The sequence below is a fragment of the Homalodisca vitripennis genome, chromosome 4, assembly GCF_021130785.1.
Source record: "Homalodisca vitripennis isolate AUS2020 chromosome 4, UT_GWSS_2.1, whole genome shotgun sequence".
Lineage (NCBI taxonomy): Eukaryota > Metazoa > Arthropoda > Insecta > Hemiptera > Cicadellidae > Homalodisca > Homalodisca vitripennis.
This window is the reverse complement of record NC_060210.1, coordinates 166,794,922-166,814,871: the sequence shown is the minus strand read 5'-3', so window position 1 is coordinate 166,814,871 and position 19,950 is coordinate 166,794,922. Positions and strand designations below refer to the sequence as shown.

General features: G+C 31.4%; 1 protein-coding gene across 4 annotated transcripts in view; it reads right to left on the bottom strand.

Annotated features, from left to right (window-relative positions):
- LOC124360556 (palmitoyltransferase ZDHHC2-like) overlaps window positions 1–19,604 on the bottom strand; it is a 53,438-nt gene extending 33,834 nt beyond the window's left edge. For 2 of the 4 annotated variants that reach the window (XM_046814273.1, XM_046814274.1), the window contains exons 1-5: window positions 19,336–19,604; window positions 12,192–12,313; window positions 9,098–9,218; window positions 5,216–5,439; window positions 232–361 (exon numbers count right to left, since the gene is read on the bottom strand). In XM_046814273.1, coding sequence (XP_046670229.1) covers window positions 232–361; window positions 5,216–5,439; window positions 9,098–9,218; window positions 12,192–12,313; window positions 19,336–19,474 — 736 coding nt within the window. In that variant the 5' untranslated portion in view covers window positions 19,475–19,604. The remainder of the gene's footprint in view (window positions 1–231; window positions 362–5,215; window positions 5,440–9,097; window positions 9,219–12,191; window positions 12,314–19,335) is intronic. The other 2 variants (XM_046814275.1, XM_046814276.1) reach the window with 1 other exon arrangement.
- Window positions 19,605–19,950: the final 346 nt, after the last annotated feature.

The window sequence follows — 19,950 nt, the reverse complement described above, 5'->3', positions numbered from 1 at the left end:
ATCCTTCCATTACCTTTGGTATTTTCAAAAAACCAAATCACTGCATTCTTAAGGGATGGTTTAGCAAGGGCTATGAAAGCGTGTGAGCTTAGCGAGTGGGAATCGGTATGTACAGACACAGTAAGGCCAAATAGTCTTATAAGTTCCATTCATCAATTTATGGATTTTCCCATGACACAATACGTACTATTTTACGTTTTATTCCCAGAGATATATCGTCAAAACACTTACCTAAAGTTGATCTATTGTGTACTACTAAATAACAGTGGTAGCAGAATAATGATACAAGGCTAACAGCAAACATGGCTGCCACAAAGAATAAAAATAAAATATGGAAGCGCCCCATTCCTTCTAAGTCACCCTGAAACAAAATTAAGTTACAGTGTAACATTTAGCGAGATGAATTATATACATTAGGAATAAAGGCAAGGAAAACTTCCAGCATTAATTACCTTATTATGTATATAATACATACTAAACTTTTTAAAATGAAATTGAGATAAAATATTATACTTAATTATTTGGTTACAAATATGAAACTTTAATATTATATGACTACTAACTTGTTAAACAATTACGAAACAGTGACTCTCCAAACCAGATCACTTCTCTCTGGTATCTACCCAGAAAAGTTAACGGAATTTTAAAAATCTACACTGTTACATCACCATACAATTTATTTCCTGTAAAAATTTATTTTTAAAATCTTTAGATTCTTATTTATTAGAAGGGAATTTTGCTTTTTATTGTATTAGTTTTATTTAAACAGATAGTATCTGTTAACAGATTTTAACAGTAATTTTTCCTAAAAAGAGATGTTGCTATATATCCAAAAGAAGCTCTTCAGTAAGAAATAAAAATTACAAGTTTTCATTAATTTTGCACTAGCTGCTGTGCAAAGTGGCAATCACAAAATTTTAAAAAAGCCCAACTGACACCTTCATTCATTATAGGAGCATACAGAACAAAGATTCATCTAGGTCAATAAAGGCTCAAGGCTTGGAAGTCATAATGCAGACCTTGTAAAAATTATAATCACAAAAATATAATGTCGTTCTTAGGGATGAAATTGACATTGACAGTCTGAATAGAAAGAATGACTACATTAAAATGTGACATCCTGAAAAGACATAGTATGCAGAGACTCCCACAATCAAGAGCTGAACCAACATCAATTACATAAAAAAATTACATTAACACCAACTTTCAGAAAGAGGAGCTTCATGTATATGGAACAGAAATATCAAAGTTTATAGGTGAGCTATGCAACCACTAATTGGAATAGTATTACATGTTGAGCGAAGGCAAGTGAACAACAGAAACCGATTAAACTGGAATCACATCTTAGCCAGCAAGACTGAACTGAAGCTGTATTTGCCAAGATATAATATATCCATAGCTCATAAGGCCAGCACCACTGGCCACTAAACATAGCACTTATTTTCTAATATTCTCTTTGTTTTATAATGAATGGTGAGTGCTGAAACCTATTGAGCAGCTTTATTTAAGTAATCTTTAACTAAAGCAGTAAATTTTTAATTAGCCTCTAACTCTTCTCTAAACATTGACTGTGCAAATATGACGAATGACACTTAGTTTAGGCCTATGTATTTTTAAGTTTTATTCCGTAAAAAAAAATGTAAAGACTGAGAAAAATGTAAAATAGTTCATGTCTGAGTATAACATAACTCTAAAGGCTTACTTTATAACATTTTATTTACATATCTTTGTTAATAATATAACTATAAGAGTTAAATTTCCCAAATGTATGTTTATCTTTGTATTAGAAAGATTCCTTAAAAATAAATTTTTAACTATTTTTCATTTCTTCTGTAAACATTTTAAATTACTATGCAAATAACGCGGAGTAAATTGAAAAATAATTCCAAACTGAGGAGGCAAACAACAAATATGGCCGCTAAGCTGTCAATGAAAGTAGCACGGCCATCTGTATTGGCAATACAAGTTTCGAGGACAAACTATGGCAAAACTAATGTGAGCTGTCTGCAACCTTGATGTGGCCAGTGCTGATGGCCTTTCGGACGCAAAGGGTTAAAGCAGAAATATAACAAACCAATAAGCCCAAAAATAATACATTGTAATAGGTAGAGATCATATGACTAATTCTTATAGAATATAAAAAGAATATAACATCAAATTTAAGATCATATGTACAAACACATTTTCAATAAAGAAGTTTAAAAGCATATAGATAATAAACAAATTTCTTTATTTACATATTCTTCAAGAAAATTAAAAGAGTCATATATGTTTAAAACATAACAGTTAAATAAAATTAAATATATGAAAATTAATATTGTTGAAAATAGATGATGTTAGGATGCGTCTTGAAATCTCCATTCTACCCAGCATGCATGAATTCTTTGAGGATGTAAAATGGTTGGTTTACAAGGAAGTTGTTAAATTTCCTCTTCAGAGCTTCTCCCTTTAGTTTTTGTAAGTGTCTGGTAGAGTGTTCCACAGTTTTCGGCCGATGTAAGATGGCTTTTCTTCAAAAAGTGCTGTACATTGTGGAGGCAGAGCTGTCAGCTGCATGGCAGGTGTTATGTGAGTGGTCTTTCCCTGTTTGGAGATTCAGCTGATGAGCATGAAAAATTACTCTGAATGAACAGACCAGTAATGGTCGTTATTTCCATGGATTGGAAAGCATGTCTGCAGTTTTTTGGGGGTTCACGATAAGAAAGAGTTCTTATGGATTTTTTGTAGTGTGAGCACCCTGTTAAGATTTCCAGATGATGATCCACCCCACATGATGAGCCCGTATCTCATATGGGTTTCCACTAGTGAAAGGTAAGCTGTCATTGCTGCCTGTTAATTCCCAATCCATTTTATCCACCGTACAACATATATGCCAATGCTGATTTTTTTACAGAGGCTGTCTACGTGCTCAATCCAGGTGAGATTCCCATCCAAGGAATCTTACATGACTTTCAGTTTTACATCAGATATGTTGGTTGGTGAGAATGTGGTTCTTTCTTTTACTGAAATTTAATTATATTGTTTTTAATGGTTTAAAAGCCAAGTCATTTATTCTGCAATACTTCAGAGCCTTATTTAGCGAATTAGATGCAGATAATGTACTCACTCCTTCAGCAGTTATAATTTTTAATCAAGAGTGTTGTGTCATCAAATAGATGGTACTGTGGTCTTGGAGTTATGTTAGGAAATCATTAACAAAAAGAACAAAGAGGACTGGACCTAGGACAGATTCTTGAGATACTCCTCATGTAACAGGCATTGGGTGCGATTGATATGAGTTGGTAAGGTCAAGTGTAGTGCTCTGTACATCCACTATTTTGGATTGTCCTGACGAATAACTTAAGAACCAGTTTTTGACTGTACATCTGATACCTAAAGATGATAGTTTCCTTGGGATCAAATTATGTCCTAAGGATTCAAAAGCCTATAGTTAAGGAAAAGTGCAGTGATGTAATTTTCTTTGTCAATTTGGTCAATGATATATTCAACAAGGCTAGTAAAGGCAGAAGTGGTAGATGGCAGAAGGTTGTCATAGTCATTTTTCCTTTCCACCATAATCTTTTTGTCTTTGGTGTCTCCTAACATTTTGTATTTCAGCAGTGCCTTTCAAAATGTATCTTTGAGGCTAGTTCTTCTTTTTAGTTTTTTTCCTGGAGCAGGTGATGTCACGTGATACTTGTAAGACTCCTTGAAAGATATTGTGTGCTGTCTTTAAGTAAGAAGAAGAATGTAAAGCATCCCAGATTTTGTTTGATAAGATAGAATTTTAGTTATATGTGACATAGACATAGGCAAGATTGCCTACCGTCTGAGTCCCACCTGTGCTATGGCACTGCATCTTGTGAAGCCATTCAGGAAGAAATATAGAACAGATACCCCTACACCAATTAGAATAGTTGTTAGAAGATCAGCTTAACATACCTGCAGAAAGTTTCAGAAACCTAAAATTCCTCAGTGTAATAAACTTCTACATTTTGCTAATTATCACATATCTACAGCTAATCACCGGATTCCATGAGAACAAAAACTCAAGATCTACAACTATATGAGACTTGCAATTTTTCCATACAGTAACTAAATATCTATGCAGAAGCTAGGAAGTGAAATGTCGTGCCCTTAAATCTGAAAATGGCTAAAGCACAGCGAATCAAACATTTGCTACAATACTGTTATTTGAACATTCATTCTTATCTCTAGTCAAGTTGTTCAGATGGAGATTTACTTGGTATGTAATTCATGAAGAAGACTCCTACTACGTTCAACTTTCTTCTAAGATTTTCCTTCCTCTTGTATATAAAGCACATAAGTATTCTAATCATAAGTTATGATAACTGCACAAGGTTTCAACCACTGGTATACTTTGAGAAAACCATTCCTCCAATAGCACTATATAATGTAAAATACTTTGACGAGACCATCTCTCAATCAAGAAATGCACTGTTACCTCAGAATATATTAGAACTATTCAATCTTAACTTCTATTTTAAGTAATAATAGGAATGAAATAGTTTTAATTTGTAGACTGGTAACACTGCAATTAGGAAGGGAAAAATAAACAAATGGTCCCCTCAGTGACAACTGACTGAAATAAACAAACAGTGAGTCGGCCAAATAGTGTGTAAGCCTAATGTACATGATGCTTTGGCCTCAGATATTCTTTGAGAGTAAAGGGTAATTTTTTAAATTTATTCTAGTATTGTAATGATAAATATAAACATTATAAAATAGTAATTAAGATGCATTCATCTTAAAATTAACATAAAACTAACCAAAAACTAACTAACAAATTACGGAACCACTACTATGTATATTTATATAATATATTTGATTAAAATGTTTTTCAAAATAATTTATTTAATTAACATAATATGTATACTTTAAAGTATTGTAATAAAGGTAAAATAATTTAAAGTACAAAATAAATTTTTATTTTTTAACTATCACACAATTAATTTAAATTATTGAAATTAATACTAACACTGTAACTCTTATCTACTTGTTTAATTAAAAATGTAACTCCCAAGTTTTATTAAAATATAAGCATAACTCAAATAATACAATTTCTAAACTAATTAGATTTACTGTACGGGTAAGAGGCTGTATAAGTAATAGACGTTAACATGAAATATTACAATTACTAATTTGTAAGATTATCGTCATAAATGGCTGAGACTGTGTATATGGTTATCAAGGTCAATGTAATACTAACACCTACCTTCCAAAACTGGACAAAATACTGCACACTCGTGATCACAATATATATGCAGTATGTTAATGCATATCCCAAAAATAAAATGAAAAATTTATAGTTAGTGAATGAGACACAGTTGTTGACCCAGGGACAATGATGGTCCATCTTGAGCACACACTGGCCACAAACACTGCAGTGGTGAGCTCTGTCCGGCTTCACTTGATGACACTTCTCACAATAACGTATTGCTGCAACCAACACACCAATGTATCTACAACATTGTCCTACTCAAACACAATATAGTTTCTTCCAAAATATTAAAGAAAATATGGAATACTATGTATTAACTAAAGGCACTGACTACTATTTCGTGAAACATCACTTTTACTGTTTGCTGCCAAGAATTACCTATCTCTTTGAAGTATTTTATAATTTTGCACAATAATTGATTAATTTTTATTTGTTTTCTCATCAAGTATATTTTACTACTTAAATAATTACATCAACTTATTAGTTTTAAACTTGCGAAACATATTTAATTTTTTTTTAATTGTGTTGATCACTTAAAATTTCTTGCTCTTAATCCAAAAAAATTACACGAGTAAGTACAAGTTTTGTGCAGTTTTTCTTACATATAAAATTTTATAAATTGCTTGAACATTTTTACCTTAAACTTGCCCCTGTAAAAGCCACATACAGTTTTCTCCTTATGAATTTATGTATATAAGATATTTAAGTAACTAAAATTTTAAGGTATTGGTATTATGAATAAAATTCTGTTAGTAAAAGCTAAAAAATGTATAACAATTTTTATTTAGAATTTTACAAAATATACATTGATGATAAACAACAATTTTAATTTTCAAAAATAGAAAGACTAAAAATTTGTTAAATAGATAATTATTTATAAAAATCTCTTGGAAAGAGTATTACAGAATTTAAACTTTTAAAATAATATTCACTGTTATGATAGTGATAAATATGGATATCCATTCCATTGGATGTTGCCATTCAAAAGAGCAACCCATGTTTTCCTAATGGTACTATACTTCAGTAATGAGACTTCATGATAATTCTAGAATCTAGTTTTTCTGGCCAAAAGTCATGGTATAACAATGTTCATACCAAATGTAAGTGACATGTAATTTTTATTTTTACATCTATGCTACTTTAAAAAACTATAAATTAAAAACTTATTGTTAGTGTGTTTTTAACATTTCACAGCAGCGGTTCCCAACCTGTAGTATGCGTACCTCTGGGGGTGCACAAGAGAGCTTCTAAAAGTACACAAGAAAAAGTAATAGCGGAAATCAATATTTTAAAATTATTATAATGCGCCATAACAAACCCCCAATCTATCAGCTTGCGTGCATGCTCCACCCATAAAAGAAATAAAATATTTTTATGAATACTTGAGGTATGTGTTTTAAGTCACGGCTAAGAACTTTTATCCAATGGCAGTATGAAACCATCTACGTTAGTGCACCACTTAGATACACAACATACAAACTAAAAAAAAGACATTGCTTTATCCAACACATTAACAAAAGGTTTTAACCTGACTTCATTTTTCAACTGTAAACAAAGATAATGGGAATCCATCTCATAAAATTAGTTAACACATAGGTAACAGTGGTTAATTAAATTCACAGAAAATTTAATTTCTGATTGCATATAAGTTTTGTCTGATGTATGTGGAGAACCTGTATGAAACATTTAAAAGAATCTCTAATCAAATAATACAATTTCAAGGAGAATTAAGGATATGTCTGATATTTAATCTTCAGTTGTTGAAAAATAAAACAAAGTCCTTGGTGGATGAGAGCACTAATGATCCCAATTTATCAATTTTTGCTTGCCATTGAAAGATACTTAAAATGTAAACAAACTGTAAGAAAACCTTACGCTATGCTATCCCCTCACTGAAAGATGGACAGGTGAGGTTATATTTGATGCTATGCAAGGTTATTTCCACAAAAATATATTTAATTGGCAAAAATGTTGAGGTATTTGTGCTAATAGGAGAAAATCTATTTCTGGCTATTGCAAAGGTTGCGAGGTTGCATCAAAGAACATATTGTTTGGAGACATTGCGTTATACATAGATAAAACCTAGAGTATAAAATCTAAACACCTTCCTGGTCCACTGAAAGAACTCTTGAATTATTCAGTTAAAATAGTTAATTTTATTAAGGACATTGCAAAAAAACAAGATTAATTAAGCTGTTATAATGAAGATATGGACGGCCTAAATGTAGCGGTGTTTGAAGTAAGGTGGTTGTTTTCAGGGAAAGTACTCACAAGATTATTTGAACTGACAAATAAAGCTCAGCTATTTTTTGAAGATTAATCTTTTGAGTTAGGTTGCAAGTTTCTTAATTGGCCTCAGCATCTGGCATACTTGAGTAATACTTTTCAGAAAATATTAACTTAATTTTAAAACGCAGCATTTTATTTTATTTGCAGTAGACAACAATAAGCGTTCAAGATATACAAATCTCATTGTACGCTGGGAACAAACATAATATGAAATTATCAGCAATAAAGCACTAAAATGTTTGTCAGGCATTTTCTTTGTATGTCTGTATAAAAATATATATAGGAACAAGCTTGAAGCATCTGCAGATTTGAGGCTGTACCTGTCACCATTCGAGCTAGATTTTTAAAAGCCGAGTTCTGAAAAACAAGCTGAAGGATCCCATTGCATAAAATTGTACCAACTTCGTCAAAACAATAATATTTGCAAGATATTATAATAAAAGTTTTTATCGTGTTTTTGTACGTTAGTTTATATGGCAGTTTAAATTGAGTTTTGTTTATTAATGAACAAAATTCATAGATTTCAATTAATATCTTAAGGGTTTTTTGTGATTTTAAGACTAAATTGACATTAAGGTTAAAAAAATGTATGTATGTATGTAAATTATTGGTTAGGACAAGGAGGTTGGCAAGAAGGAGGTTGCTTTTTTCGGAAATGCCTACTCAAGGGGTACAGTAGATAAGAAAGATTGGTAACCACTGTTCTAGAGTGGACAATTATTCAGTAGAAGGTGTTGAAAAACTTTTACTTAAAAACTCTTAAAGTCAACCCCAACCCAATATCACCCCAGTTGACTGTAAACACGATATGGTATACTTGGGTAGAGTACCTCTGTGCACATCACAAAAATTACCAAATAACAACACAACCACTCACTAGGGATTACACCATCACAGAAGTGCCATGTTAAATCAGTAATCTGTATGGACAATATGGTATTCGAGATTGATGTATCCTATCTAAATGTATATATAGATTAAAATTTCTGCAAGGCTGCTTCCCACACACTGACAATGCTATGAACTATGAATATTTTGCATTGTTTTCAAGCTCCTCTTATTTATTGCTTATTATTTGTTATTATTGACTATTTAGATTTGTTTAGTTTTGTTATTTATCATTGTTGAAATGCATATCGTTTTTAAATTGTTATTCATTCTAATATTATTATTGTTGCCTAACATATAGCATAGAAAATAAGTATCTGTACCAAATTGCAAGAATCTTAAATCAATTAAATTTACACTAGTATAGCATGTTTAATTATAATTTAATTATTGGATCTGATGAACACGTTTTATGAACTTGGAGAGTCCAAAAATGGTCAAATATACTGTATTAAATAAATATGTAAAATAAACAATTTTCTAAAAAGAACTATACTTTCAGTTTCCCCAAGTACAGGTTTACCATAATTTTTACCTAAAATCAACATTTAATAGGCTATAATACCTGACTTTACAGGCAAACATTATTCAGTTGTCACAAATAGTTACTATAAATTAGCATAAATTAATTTTTACTTTTCTTTATTTTACTCAATAATATAACATATTGTTTTAATATTAATTTTGGCAAAATCTTACCTCCAGTAACAGTCCTGTTTGTCACAGGGAGAGAAGATGCAAAATGTTCAATTATTTGTCTGTGACTTTCTTCATTATCCGCTTGTTGTAATTTTTCAAGTTCCACCTTTGGTAATTTAAACTGAAATATTTCATTTCAAACATTATCATGATACAACAATTATAAGATTCACAACTCTTTTTACCACAGGATTGGACCATTAATACCTTATAATAACAATGAACGTAAGTATGCTCAAATTTATACATACAACATAAACATAGAGTCAAAAAACCAAAAAGAAATTTTATCACCTGCTGTTGCGCAATTTAAGTGATTACCTTTATTCTATCCAACCCTTAATTTCTTCATTTAGAACTATATGTTACAAATCTGATTATAAAGTTCTTATGCTTAAAGTGGAAGACAAAATGTGTAATAGGAGACACTATAATAATCCCATTCAAGAAGATGTGTTTGCTTATTCATTGTCTCAATATGGTGCTTTTCCTGGGGAGAGAAACTTAAATTGTATTCAATGACTTTCATAGCATTTCTGTACTTGAGCCTTTTTTAAACCAATTGGCCTATCCTCTGTTGTCCCCACATGGTGACTTTAGATTCAATTTATTCCAAATTATATTTATTCATTATTTGTGAACAAATATAAAATGGTGTCTGTACATGTATTTGGGCAGTTGCAATACACATTACACTTAAACTCAAACTTAGGCTACAGTTCTAAAACAAATAAGAATTTAAAAAAATAAATAACAAAATCAACATGTCTCACATATAAAATATGTAAGTAATTATTAGCATACTCGTAGAATGAATAATTAGGATTACTTATCAAATAATTCTTAAATTGCTTTTTAAATCATTCAAATCAGTCATTTTTGTATTTAAGTTGGAACATTTTTCATAAATTTAACCCTTCCCACGCGGAATTTATCTTTCAATTTTGACTCATAACGCGTAATTAACTTTAAAATTGTTTTTTACATTTTACCAACTCTAATTTGTTTTTTAGTTAGTGGTGGCTATTAGGAATAAAAAGTAATACAGAATCACAAAATAATCAGACCCCTTTGATATTTTTTAACAAATTTTCAAATTTTACAAACAATCGTCAGGATTCGCCATTGCATAGAACAACATAGGCCTATAACGACATAACAAAAAGTTATAACAAAATAAAAAGATAATATAATGCTAAATACAACAGGGACACGAACAGTACATAAGGAAATATGGCAAAACAGCGTTAAACACTAAAATATGCCGTACCGGGATATATCCGTTTACCGCGTAATGGTTCGCCGCAGACTGAGGCTAAATCACGCCACGAGGGACAAAGCCACGCCCTCCTACCACTGCGACGCGCCAATGAGGTTCAAACTGTAACATCTGCTTTTCGGAACAAGTATTCAACACTCCCTTGAACTCTAGCGGATTTCACGGCAACTACAATTTATATCACAAAATAGACTTTGACGGATATATCCGTTTACCGCGTGGGAAGGGTTAATATTAATAGCATACACCAAGTGTTCTTGTAAAATTGAAGGCTGTCTTGAAATTGCCATAGTGGCCTTGTTCATTGTAAGACATGATAATTATGGTCCCTACCTTACTTTTTCACTGGGTCCACTGATCAATAAAACTGTTTCCAAAATATACTTATTGATTGTAGTTAATATTAAGGATTCAGAGTGATATTAACAGAATCAGTATGTAGTAAGATTTCTTTTAATATTTACTTTTGAATTAGTAAATTTTCTTTTAAGTTTTCATTACTAGAGGCCCCATATAAAACAGTTGCAAAGGATATGTGAGAGTGGATGTGAGCAAAGTGATTTTAAGTTTTAATATTTAAGCTAAATAAAATCCTGACTTTTTTAAAGGACTTTTTTACAGTCCGATGACATTTTCAGGCTTAACTCCTGGAATCTGGAGTAATGTTTGTTAGAAGAGTCGAAGATGAAGAAGCTCTAAACACCCCTAAGCGGAAGGTGAACTGTAGTTAAACTCAACGTTCACATTTAATCAACCCTTCCCACCATAGGTACGTTATGTTAAGAAGATTCGGTTGCTCAGCCTGCTTTAGGATCATGTCTAAAATATTGCAGTGCACTCAATTATGCACCTATTGAGACAATGAGAATACTTCTTCTCCTAGATTACACTTGATTTTGTAGTCTAGGTGTCTCTGATGTCAAAACGATCATTTTGACCCACTTCACCACCAACTATTTATCTCTTCAGACAAACATGACTACAGGATTCCAGGAGTCAAGACTGAAATAACGTTGGATTTCAGACGCTGCACTCAGTGGAAAGTGAACTGGAGCTAAACTCAACAATCACAATTTGTAAAACACTCAAAATTTAATTTTAAAATTATTCATAAACAAGAAAATCAAAATAGTAACTAAACAATCTATTTTATTGAAGATACAATTGAAATCCCCAAGACCAATCCAGGGAAAGTGATCATAAGAGCTTTGACACTATGAAATACCTGCAAATGCTATGGTGTGTATTTTACTGAAAACACAAGTAAAGTCAACTACACACATAAAATCCAGTATTTATACAACAAAATAAACCATATTGGAAAGTATTGTTTTACTAACATTTAGTACTATTTAAAATCTTTTTTGCCAATTGCTCCAAGAGTCTTTAATCAGTAATTACCTTTAATAAACTATCGAACAGGGCTGCCCCTATATGTTGTATAAGATTAATGTGATATAAGGCTTTATTATATACAAAAATTTAGCTTTTGGTTATATTTGTATTTGTTTATTCCTCTTTAACAATCTTAACACAAACAAACACATACATAAAAAAAAGAAAATACATTTTTAAACTTGATCGTTAGATTCATTCAGTTAACACTGAATTATGAATTTAATAGAGTATCTGTATATTGGCTCTTACGCATATCTCAAGCAGCTGAAAACTTGATCAGTGTGACTATATTTGTTAATGTTGAAATTTAATTACATTTTTATTGCGACAATTATTTATTACATATTTAATTTATTGTTACACATAGAAAAACTTAATACTGTTGTTACTTTTATACTTATAGATCGAAGTCCTTACCTTACGAGGAACAACCCCAACAGGTGTGAAGACTGTTTGGTAATATGACCATATGAATACAACAAAAGCTATGTGATAGCCAAGTAGATAAATTATCTTCTCAAATACATTGGGCACAATCACTGAAATAACATGAAAAACAAATTAGACTAGATCTATTAAATACATAATTTAATATTATCCTATTATTGATATTGCCATTTTAATAAATCTATTTCAAGTCAAGGTTTTATCACTGCTGTTATTATTGATGTTGATACAAATTATTTTAAAAATTGAAATATCCTATTTTGTTTGAAACAAAAACATGTATTTTCAATATTGAATCAAAATTGAAAATTTCATAATTTTTGTACATAATGTTTAGTTTTATTGATTAGTTTTGGTGGCCACTTTGATAATTTTAGACAGCCAATGTCACACCAGCTTATCATGTTGCTGCACCTTATGCTTCACCTCCGTTATTGCAGCTGAAATGCCTCTCTGTTAAATTTGAGCAAAAAATGTCTCACAACTTGAGCAAAAAGGACTGCTACCATTAAAGTGATTACATTTTTGTCTTAACATATAACACTTTCACTACTGCTTCCTCATTTTGACAACTTTCTTACACTGCCGCCCCTTTTAATGATTTTTTTAAATAAATATAATTTTTTAACCAATTATAACAAAACCATGGGACTTACATTTTTTCAAAGCTATCTTGTTTTAAAACATAAAAATATTATATTTTTTGTAAAAAATAAAAAGTTGTCCAAAAAACATTACTATGTACACCGGCCGCAACGACTGCGATGCGACGACAAGTTTGTAACAAACGCCTTTTTTCCAACAACATTTCATAGATCATAATCCATAGAGTAAGAAATAAAAATAAGGAAATAGCGAATGACTGTCAATGCCGAAGTCTAAATACGTTTAAAGGCATTTTTATTACTGTAAAAGTCATCACCATCAAAAGACGTTGTTGACAGTCTAAAGAATTCCATGTACGTCATCAAATGACGTTGTCAGCAGTGAAAGTGATAATACATTTGTTATACAATATATAACAATAAACAATAGTGTAGCATAAACAGTTCTAAAATGGTGAAGGTTTTAAACTTTCAATAACAAATTTTTAGGGAGCTGAAGCTTTTCACTAATACAAATTAAATTAATCAAATATTGGAAACCTAATCACAAAATTAATCATACTAAATTTGTCAAATATATCAAAGGATTGACTGAGATTAGGCTTATCACCTTTTTTCTAAATAATCTTATTCGTAATACTGATAAGTTTAAACATATTTCACACATGTTGACGACAATGTAACTAAATGCACTAATTTATCATACATTACTTAATCATTAATTTAAACTATGCATTTTAAATCATGGCATCAATGGGTGCATACTTTTTTAAAGTAAAAAGTCTTGTTAGATTTTACAATTTACAAAAACACAATTTAACTCTTAAAATAGGCCATTTAATGACAAGAGACATTTTAATTTTATTTATTTATGTTACAAATATTTTGAAAATACATAAATCATTATCTTGGAGGCAACCACCCTCTTTTAAGTTAAATTCAATTAATAATTATGATAATAATCACCACGTGATAGATAAATCTTTAAGTAAAGTAACAATACATAGTATTGCATTTTTTTATTGTGTTGTACTTGAAAATAAAAATAATTTAAAACTAAATAAAATGACACCGCTCCAATATGACTAGCTCAATTAGGAGAAAAGCTATGGTGATTAAAAATATATGTTGGTTATATTGTTCTTATTTTTTGTGGGTTTTAAGAAACTTTTGTACGGGTTATCTATAACGTTGAAACCATTTGATACATATAAGGACAACCTTCATACCAAATTTCATCAAATCTTGAGATGATCAAGTAATTTTTTTATTTTTGTTTTTTGACTTTATATGGAATGAACGAAAAGTATAAATTATTGGTTATAACTTTCTGCTTTTGTCTGAACATATTGTGTTGAATGATGTGTGTTTTATTTGATTGCACTGCTATTGCAGTATTTCGTGTTCAAAGTACAAGTTTATAAGGTAAAATGAAAAAAACTCGTTATGTCTCAAACATTATAATAAATAACAAAAGCGGAGAGCATTACAAACAAAAATTTTTACATAATTGTGTAAATATTTAGCCTAAGTTTTTTTTATAAGCTGCTAGGATACATATTACATTATTAAAAATATAAAAATATGCCTAAGCACCCACAAAACAGAGTTTGCACTGTCCATACTTATATAATGTACGGATATGTTTTTAGAATGATTTACGTAGAGTACTATGAAAAAGGTGATTTAAGCTGTGACAATCTAGTCTAGTCAACCATGCTAAGCACCCAAAGGTTTTAAAATAATGTTTAGGCAATTTTACGATAAAGTAAAAAAAAAAAAAAAACTATAAACTGTTATTTTTTATGTACTTTATGAACACGTGTGAGAGAAACTATAAAATAGGTATAATAGTAATAATTATCTTGTATTCAAAACATCCAATCTATAAGGTATACTATTCATTACTCAGCCATTCTTTTCAAACATACACCTAAGGGTATAAAATTAATTTACTGAATTTCCTAATATAACCGTTAATAAAGCCTTTCAAAACATCTAATAAAAGTAGAACTGATAATATTTTGCATTAAAAAAAATTATTTTGTCTTTTTCTTTAGCTTTGAAGTTGTAGCTTTCTTACTGGCTAGATGTAACCAAACATATGTTTTTTTTGGACAGCTGATACATTGTTAATAGTTTCCCTCCAAACAAATTGAGGTTATGTTCAAGAAGATTGAAGTTTTCTCTTCAACTGGGGAAATTTTCATTTTGATTTGGTAAGTTTTTGCTGGTTTTTTTAACTAATACAAAAATCAATTCTTGATGTCACGTCCGTAACAAAAAACTACTAAAAGTCTAAATACCAATTGTAATAGTTGGTTAATCAACATGAAATTTTATAAAAGTTAGGAGTGTACCTTTTTTAATTAATTGGTAGTCTTTATGTGAATGAATAAAAATATTTTCGACAAAAAATAAGTGTTACAGACGTGACATCTCGTACTGTTAAACACGATACTATCTTGTCTGATATGGAAAAAGGCAGTGTTTAACAGCTTGTGTGTGCTTTTAAAACCTATAGGCCTACTTGAAGTTTGTTTTTGTACCTTGCAGTGATTTCAGTAGCCTAGGCTTACATGGTGCCTTGTGTTTCCAACCTTAAAAAAATGTGTGCTAAACATTAAACTTCGTTTGAGTAAAATATGCCAATATAATTAAGGTTGTGGGTGAGTGGTGATATCAAACCCTTAGATAGCCTACAGTATTTGTAATTTTAATGGATTCTAAACAACAGTAAAGGTTAAACCTTCACTTGTCTTCATTGGGCATTCCTATTCGCCAGTTACTGAGTTACTGGACATACCCACACCGCAACTGGATGAAGTGGGCAGATGTGATCACCGCTTAGGCCTACTGATTACAAAGAGGTTACATTTCTAGTTAGTTATAGTCTTAAACTTATAGTTTTGGAGTGGTTATTTAAAACTAATATAACCTGTTTTATTTTTTCCAGAAAATGTCGAGTAGAGATTCGTGTTGCCAATGCAGAGCGAAGAAGAAGGAAAATCCAACTTAAGTGGCAAGAGCATCTTGAGAAAGATAAGTTGCGTAAGAGAGCCGTCAGAGCTAAGGAAAAAGAAGAAGATTTACATGGTGATAATAAACTTTTACTCCTAAAAAGGGAAAAAAGATAGGGAAAGACAGCGTCGTTGCAGGTTGAGAAAGAAAAATGTTAATGTTGAAGTCTCTGGGTCTGATCTTGGCTCTTACAAAAAGTCCAAGAAACCCTAGGAAAGGCCTGTGAAGAAGGTAAAAGCTTTGTTGCCTAAGAGTCCGTCAAAAAAACGTGCAGTTTTTAAGCGTTTAATGTATGAAAACCTTGGTCCTGAGATAGTTAAAAAAATATTTTTAAAACAAGAAAATCTGGATCAAGACAACTATCAGAAGAGTGCAAACAGAGCGTGATTGAATTTTTTAACAATGATGAGATTAGCCGTCAGGCTCCAGGAAAAAGGGATGTCAAATCTGTAAAGGACCCTCTTACTGGGAAACGGGGCCTGATCCAAATTCGCCATATGGTTATGGGAATTAGAGAGGCTTATGAACAGTTTAAAAGTTCGCATCCAGACGAGAAGATTTCAAAATCTAAGTTTTATAGCTTGCGGCCTAAACACATCCTGCCCTTAAAGTGAGATGCCCCATACAGTATGTGTTTGCATTAAACACGCCAACTTCTCGTTCTTGATTGAACCAATATCTAAATTTCATCCTGCATTCCCAAAAACTCATAATGAGCTTTTAGGGTCAGTTTGTTGTGATACAGAATCAGTGACCTGTATGACAAATGAATGCGAGAACTGTATTCAAAAATTAGAGACTCTGCTGAGTTCTGATGTTGATATGAATAAAAGGCTCAAGTGGAAGGAGTGGAAAACAGTAAATAATAGACCTAAGTTGGTAGAAAATACTACAACGTTGAAGAGGATGGTTTTAACATTAAACAGTCAACTAGCTGCATTTAAGACGCACACATATATTAAAAGAGTACAGGCACAATACTTTGAGAAGTGTAAAAAATCTTTGACCAAGAACCCCAAAGTGCTGTAATGCAAGTAGACTATGCAGAAAATTATTCGATCATCCAACAGGATGAAATTCAAAGCGCTCACTGGGCTCATAACCAAACTACAATATTTACCTGTTGTATTTGGCACAATGACAAAGTATACAGTTTTGCTGTCATAAGTGATGACTTGAAACACAGCAAAAACTCAGTGTTTGCTTTTATGAAGGCAATTATAGTTAAATTTAAGGAAGTAGTTCCACAAGTAAATAAGTTGATTGTTTTTTCAGACAACTGTGCAGGCCAATTTAAGAGCCGGTATAATGTCGCAATTGTCTGCTACGCTGAGAAAGATTTTGGAGTTACGTTGGAGTGGAATTTTTTTGCTTCGGGGCACGGCAAAGGGGCAGTTGATGGAGTGGGAGGTTCTGTCAAGAGAACTGTCTGGAGGGAAGTTCAAGGGAGGCAATGTTTTGTGAGCACGCCTTATGATTTTTATGAGACAGCCAAAGTAAAGTGCAAAGAGACTGTCATTTTATTTGTCCCACAGGCTGAAGTAGATTCAGTTGCAACACTCCTCACTAAAAGATGGGACAACCTGATTGAGATACCTAAAAATACAATCTATGCATCACTTTCAGGGGTATGACGATAAACTACATGCTCATTGGTTAAGACATCGGTTGATTTGATGTTAAAAGTTCCAATTGTAGAAGAATCTTTAAGTGATGAACCTTCAAGTGAAGAAGAAGACAACCCTTCTAGTTCAATGACTCTAACAAAAGATCATGACCGCTTCTATAGGTTTAAAGGATGTGTATACTGACTCTGAGGACAGCTCTAAAGAAGAAGAAGAAAATACAACGAAACCTGCTCCATACACATTTGATGAATTGAAGCTGGATGTGTACCTTGTCGTCTCATTTACCACGGGTAAAAAGACTTTGAATTTTGTGGCAGTAACTCAGGAGAAGTACAGCCTGATCGTGAAATTGAAGTTATGTTTATGGAACCTTATGGAGGCAAATCTACGTTTAAGCCTAATGAAAATGACATTAAGCTTTATATCTTGTGACCAGATCGTTGGCATTTTGCCTAAACCTGATATAATTACCAAGGGAGGTAGAATTCTTTACCAGTTTAAAAATGATGTTGCTCTGTAAAAGTTAAGACTTGGACTTTTGTCAAGCTCTGTCACTAAGACAATTTAGTCATTATTTTATTTTTTATTATTATTTTATTGTTACTGACTAGTCAGTAATATTCTTCTTGTAATTTTTTTACATTTATTCAGGTTTTAGATCAGGTAAAGTTTTTTCCACCACTCACGGTGATTTTTCTCTCGCCCATGGCGATTTTAGCCCTCACACACACATATATTACATGATTATATTATTATTAATTTATATTATTACATATAATATATGTTAAAGTGTGCATTGTGTCAAATAAATGGTTTTTAATGAGAAATTTTACTTTATTGTCACGTCCGTAACAAACCCCAGTCACGTCCGTAACAATGTTTACATTTTTTTATTTTTTATTTCCAATGTTTTCTGATTAGACATTAATGTTTCCCAGTAGGAAATTTTTCTTAAGACTATCACAGATAATTTTAAATTGCATATTTCTCAAATAATTAACAGACTTTTAAACAGTTGTCATACTATGTCAGAAACCTAGGTGCTTTTTCACGTCACGTCCGTAACACCAACTCTATTAGATATGGCATTAAAACAAATAATGTTATGTATTTTATATTCAGGATGAAAATTGTATACACATTTGTCTATCTGCTTGGTATTAAATATTTATAGAAAAAAAAAAACTTTAATTTTTATTCTAATGAGAAGGTGTGTAACTGTCACGTCCGCAACAAAAGAATGGCTGTACTCAATAATTCAATTGTTATTAAAACCTCGGAAAACCATGCATCACTATTTATTTCGTGCATGATCTTTAGCATCCTGAGTCTAGTCTAAAGTCTACTGTACAGTAGTTGTTATAGTCTACTCATGTAATTACATCAAGATGAGATAATAAATTGTACCTAGCCAACAGGCAAATGTTCCAACTAAAATATTAAAATTAAAACATTGCAAGGCCTATTTAGAATTCCATCTTGGAAAATTTGTAATTTTTTGCAGCCATTTAGTTACTTATATAGGTTAATCTATTGATATTATTATCTCCATAAACTGGTGGTACCATTAAAATAAGTAAAAATAAGTCTAGGTTTTTCACAATTCTGACTGCTACAAACTTACTGTGCTATGCCTATAATATGTTTGTTTTCCAAAGTAAAGTAAGCCCCAAGATCCACATTAATTTTACCTTTTTAATAAAATAGTCTAGTTAGCCTAACTGAAAGTGTATTTTACTGAAAACTAGGATTATCCTTAACGCTAATAACATTTTACTCAGCTTTAAAACAAATAATTAAAAGTGTATGAAGATGAAACATGGATATAAATAGCGCTACTGACAGAAATATTACACTTACTGAAGCATAGCTGTACCACATATGCATAGTATGACCAAACAATAATGCAAAGGAGAAATAAAACAGGAATCCATTTAACAGCTTTAACACACCAACCACAAGGTCGATTATAAGATCCTATATCAGAACTAGTAGCCATTTCATTAATTCCTTTTTAACATAACCATACCAGAAACACCACCCCAATCCAATACCATTATTCTATGATTTACTACATAACAACACCACCACAAGACTGCAAACAAGAAACTCAGCACAGCAGACGGGCCAAGTTACTGACAAATGGTCTGCTTACAGGAAAAAAGATATTTACTGTGGTTGGTTAACGTTAGCTGAAATCGGAATCGTACTATGCCTTATTACATTATATCTCATTCATTTATTATCTACCTCAATATTAATATCTAAGTATATCATTTAGAGGTTTTGATTCGACTATTTTTTTTTAATCAGGAACTTTTTAATATATCCTTTATGGTAGCCTCCTATTTCTGAGGCTTAGAGAACACTGCCCTCTTAAATACATTTTTAAATGAAGAGTCTTGGTCGTTTTATAATAATTTATAAAGTAAGGAAGAAGCTTTCACTCGTTTTACGAGCGTTTTGTTTTCACTC